The 4747-nt window shown below is 41.0% G+C and overlaps 1 protein-coding gene across 1 annotated transcript; it reads left to right on the top strand.

The window, feature by feature from the left end:
- The first annotated feature begins 731 nt into the window (after positions 1-731).
- LOC123483990 (up-regulator of cell proliferation-like) lies at positions 732-4186 on the top strand. Its single transcript, XM_045213949.1, has 2 exons — positions 732-890; positions 2460-4186. Exons 1-2 carry the CDS (start codon positions 854-856, stop codon positions 4184-4186), a joined length of 1764 nt encoding a protein of 587 aa, XP_045069884.1. The 5' UTR covers positions 732-853.
- Positions 4187-4747: the final 561 nt, after the last annotated feature.

Below are 4747 nucleotides of genomic sequence, written 5' to 3' on the forward strand. Positions count from 1 at the left end.
TCACATCTATTTTCTATGCAAACTTTCTAAATGTCGTCAAAAAATCACTGGACAAGTTAATGGAAACGTAGATACTGTTGCACAGGTCGTAAAGGTTTAGACAAACCCCAACTGTTGCAAACCAAATCCTAGCACAGTACCATGGGATTGTGGGGAATAATGCCGCATTCACATGCTAGTCGGAACTAGGAACCTCAGAGTTAAAATGAACGTAGAGCTTCCTATTGGTTGATTCATCTTTCTGCAACGAATTAGCAAGTTGGAAATGTCCAAGTTTCCTAGTTCCGACTAGCACATGAATGTGGCTTTACTCTCTGCTATCAACCAATCAGCATCCAGGATCCAAACCAGTTTTATAATTCTTTATTTTTGTTGTGGTGGCAACAATTTAGCAGTGGTGCAAACACTATTACTAAATGAATATAGCAGAAACCCTTCCTTTTTGTTACACTACAAATACAACTTCTGTTGTGTGACTTCTGTTTTTAGCTTATTTCTTCCCATATCAAAAGGAATTGCAAGCTAACCTTTTCTACTTTTCAACTACTATTCTACTTTTCCTCCTGTAGTTTATTTCTGTAGTTAAACTGTAGCACTAACAAAAATGTATTTTCCCTTAGTACTGCCTGCTCCAGACCAGCTTACTGTTGACTCAGTGGACACCACATCAGCTGCTGTTAGCTGGAGCCAGCCACCAGGATTGGACCAAACCCAACATCATTACCAGATCTCCTACCACTGTCCAGGGACAGAACCACACATCACTACCACATCTTCACACATCATCACTCTCTCTGACCTGCAGAGTGGGACTCAATACTCAGTCACTGTCTGCACTGTGCTGAAGAATGGAATGCAAAGTCAACTGGTGTCAACAACCCTCACCACAAGTAAGGAAGTACACTACTTAAGTATTGTCTGGGCAAAATACTGGTTTAATCAACTGTATTTAAACATAATTTGTCAATGTATTGTGACATGGAATCTACATGGAAAATACATTGGATTTGAAAAAAGTTATCAACAATCTGTTGTTTTGAGGAAAAAAACTATACCACAGGATTGTCATCATGGTAACCAAATTTCAACATAGATAACCCTTTTGTAAAATATGTTGAATTTGTACCTTTTAAAACAACGTCGGATCTTCAATGTAATATCCACTATCAGAATAAATAAACAATCGGCTGGGCAGCACCTCCTACTGGAGAACTGATCTACCCTTTTGTCTTCAAGGGTTTTAACCTTCTTCCCTGTGATATTTGTCACTGACCAAAAAATAGAAGTAAAAAAACAGGACTAAATCATATCAAACTCTATTTAAAGTGAATTTAACGTTTGATTTAGTCATGTACTTTAACTTAGATTTCTGGTTGAGATGGAGACGTGAATCCAACATATCAATTATTAATTTGTAGACAAACTGGAATTAAAGCCAGACAGTGGCACAGATGGAACTATCCAGGCAGAAGATAAATCACCTTGAAATATTGCTATTTGATTGCGTTGACAACCAAACACAATTCAATATTCCTTTTGAAATACATTAAATTGCCTATTAACTTGACGTCTTTAACTCAACCAAATTTAAAGGATGGGATTAAGCCAGTTGTTCAAATGGAATTTGGTTGTGCTTTTAGATGGTTGAAAGCATAGTGATAACACATTGGGAATTCAACTACATTTTGGCTGTCTTTTGAGTGGGTGAATGTAGGTTGTAATCTCATTGATCAACGTCTCAACCAAATACTACCCAATTATCCACGTTGAAATGATGTGGTGGCCCAGTGGGTAGTTATCAAAATGACTCTATGAACTACCGTAATTTTCGGACTATAAACCGCGCCTTTTTTCATATTTTTCGACCCTGCGGCTTATATAACGGTGCGGCTAATCTATGGATTTTTACAGCTAACGGCCACTAGAAGACCTCCTAAATCTATGGATTTTACAGGTTACAGTCCACCAACTTTAACTCTATGGGCTCTATGACGGTCCGCGCCCCCACCTTTAGCGGCGGGCTCCAGCAGGAAAAGCTGGAGGCCGGAAAAGAGTGAGACAGGTAGCGCGCAAAAGTAAAGTGGAACCGAGAGTGGTACGAGAGACAGAACGAGAGAGACAGAACGAGAGCAAGACAGACAGACATTACGAGAGCGAGACAGTTTGTCTCTTTCCCGACAATCTCCCTCTGTGCACGAACCCTTACATATGGTAATTAAACATTAAAACACCTGCGGCTTATAGTCCAGTGCGGCTTATATATGTACGCATCATTCAATATCATTCAATTTAGCTGCTGCGGCTTATACTCCGGTGCGCCTTATAGTGCGGAAAATACGGTAATCATAAAGCATGTGTCAGCATGGGATGTAAAGGTACAGTATCTTCACTGATAAGAAATATATGATGGTGATTTCCCTGGATCTTTCCTATTTCCTAATCTTCCTTTCTATTTACAGAACCCTGTCTCATGGAGCTGTTGTCAAAGACTGGACTAGAAGATCATTATGAAAACAAGCTGACGTTAAGTACTGTCCTTGAGATAAATGCTACTACTACATCAGATGAACCACTTACCACTATGCAGTCACTTCCAGGGGCCTTCCTTAATAAATTAATGATGGCAAATGTGAACGCTAGGAGTGTCAAATGTCTGACCACTGACCAGGAAGTTCCGTATTATGGAGTAGACAACCTGGACACTGACTCTGATACCAGCAATGTCATTAATCCACTGGACCTGATTACAGCCCTGTTTCTGTGCTCAGATGGTTTCCTGCAGCAGGAGATGGTCCAGAAAATGTCAATGTGTCAGTTTGCTGTTCCTCTCCTGCTGCCAAACTGTGACACAGAACAAAGCACTTTGATGCTGTGGGCCCTGAGGGACATAGTGAAGAAGTTTAGATCCTCTTCACAAACGGCCACAAATGCTTTCGTGGAGGAGAGAATAGTTCTCTCTGATATTCCTATGGTGTCTTTTGTTAGGCTAGGAGAGAGCAGCTTGTCCAAGTCTCAGATTTTGAACAAGTTGCTTAGTAACCCTCAACAGTACCATGATACATTTGTTCATCATGATATGGAATGTGGCGATGTACCTCAGAGGATTTCAGATGGTCTAGTTGAAATCAGCTGGTACTTTCCATGTGGGAACAGAAACATAGACATGTTCAAAGAACCTTTCACTGTGGCCAATCTCAGAGGAGACATCAGGTCCTCTGAAACACAGTTCTCCTTTCTGTGTCAAACATCAGCTGCAGTTTACATTTTCATTGATGATTTCGAGGCAGATCTCAAGGTTTTGGAAGGAAAAAGCACAAAAGCAGAGTTATTTCTGGTTGTCAACTCTCAGAGAAAAACATTCAAGGTAGACACATTGAAGAAAATGATCACACAATACAGTATCAAAGAAACAAATGTGATTGTGAAAAAGAAGCAGAATGATGCAGAATTTGTCAAAACCCTGCAGTCATCTGTGGGTGACATCATCAAAAAAAGTAAAAACAGACTGACAATTGAAAACATGGCTGCCGTGGCTCATCAGTTTGGGATTCTGATTGATGAAGACGGTGAGTGTCAGAGTGCCAGGACGATGGCAGATGAAATCACCAGGAACATCACAGACACAATTAAATTCAAAGATGAACAGCTACCCTTACAAGGCCAAATCTGGAAAGAGCTTTCCCAGTTGGAAAAGGAGAGGTGTAGGCTGAGAAAAGCAGGGGATGCAGACATTGAACACTACAAGAGCTCTCTGAAGAAAAAGGAGGAGGAATTGAGAAAGAAGCAAAATCAATTTGAAATGTCAGATGCAATGGCAAGCTTCATTTTCGGAATGTCAAAATCAGGACCTGAGCGATCCTATTTCCTCAAATGGATGCGGATAAATCTGGACAATCTGTCACTGCAGAACCTGTCTGTTTTGCGGGACCAGTACAAAGATCTTTGCCAACATTCTCCGGAGAAAAAAGATGACATTAAAGATTTGGATAAGCAATTATCTAACTGTTCATTAGGTCTTGAACACTTTCTTCGTGAGTTGGGCCAGTTATATGAAGCTTCCTGCTCCCTCCCTGAAAGTAGCCTACAAAGGAAACAGATGGAGCATCTTCCTGGATTGTGTGCTCAGATGCTGTTGGATGGTTTCCCCATTGAGCTTGTGGATGGAGATGCATCAAATATCCTCTAAAATGGATATCAGCTGTACTGACTCAGCTTCATATCTTGTCCAATCCAACAGCAAGATCCGGGTGGTCTCAGTTTTAGGGGTCCAAGGCATAGGGAAGTCCACTCTCCTCAACACCATGTTTGGGGTCCAGTTTGCTGTCAGCAGTGGAAGATGCACCAGAGGGGCCTTCATGCTACTGATAAAAGTCAACAAAGAACTCAAGGAGGAGCTGAAATGTGACTTCATCATGATCATTGACACAGAGGGATTGAAATCACTAGAGCTGGCTCAACTAGATGATAGCCATGAACATGACAATGAATTGGCCACACTGGTGATTGGACTCAGTGATGTTACAATTATCAACATCGCCATGGAGATCTCCACAGAGATGAAAGACATTCTACAGATTGTTGTTCATTCTTTTATCAGGATGAAGGAAGTGGGGAAGAAGCCAGTATGTCATTTTGTGCATCAGAATGTGTCAGACATGTCTGCTCATGACAACAACATGAGGGACAGGAAGAAGTTGTTGGAACAGTTGAATGAAATGACCCTGGCAGCAGCCAGAATGGAGAAGAA

This window comes from Coregonus clupeaformis, unplaced genomic scaffold (genome assembly GCF_020615455.1).
Source record: "Coregonus clupeaformis isolate EN_2021a unplaced genomic scaffold, ASM2061545v1 scaf0177, whole genome shotgun sequence".
Taxonomy (NCBI): Eukaryota; Metazoa; Chordata; class Actinopteri; order Salmoniformes; family Salmonidae; genus Coregonus; species Coregonus clupeaformis.

Excerpts from the sequence above, each read along its gene's own strand:
- LOC123483990 (XM_045213949.1), top strand. The coding sequence starts at position 854 with ATGCAAAGTCAACTGGTGTCAACAACCCTCACCACAA. Across the intron at positions 891-2,459 it reads GTCAACAACCCTCACCACAA|AACCCTGTCTCATGGAGCTG; the intron begins GTAAGGAAGTAC and ends TTCTATTTACAG.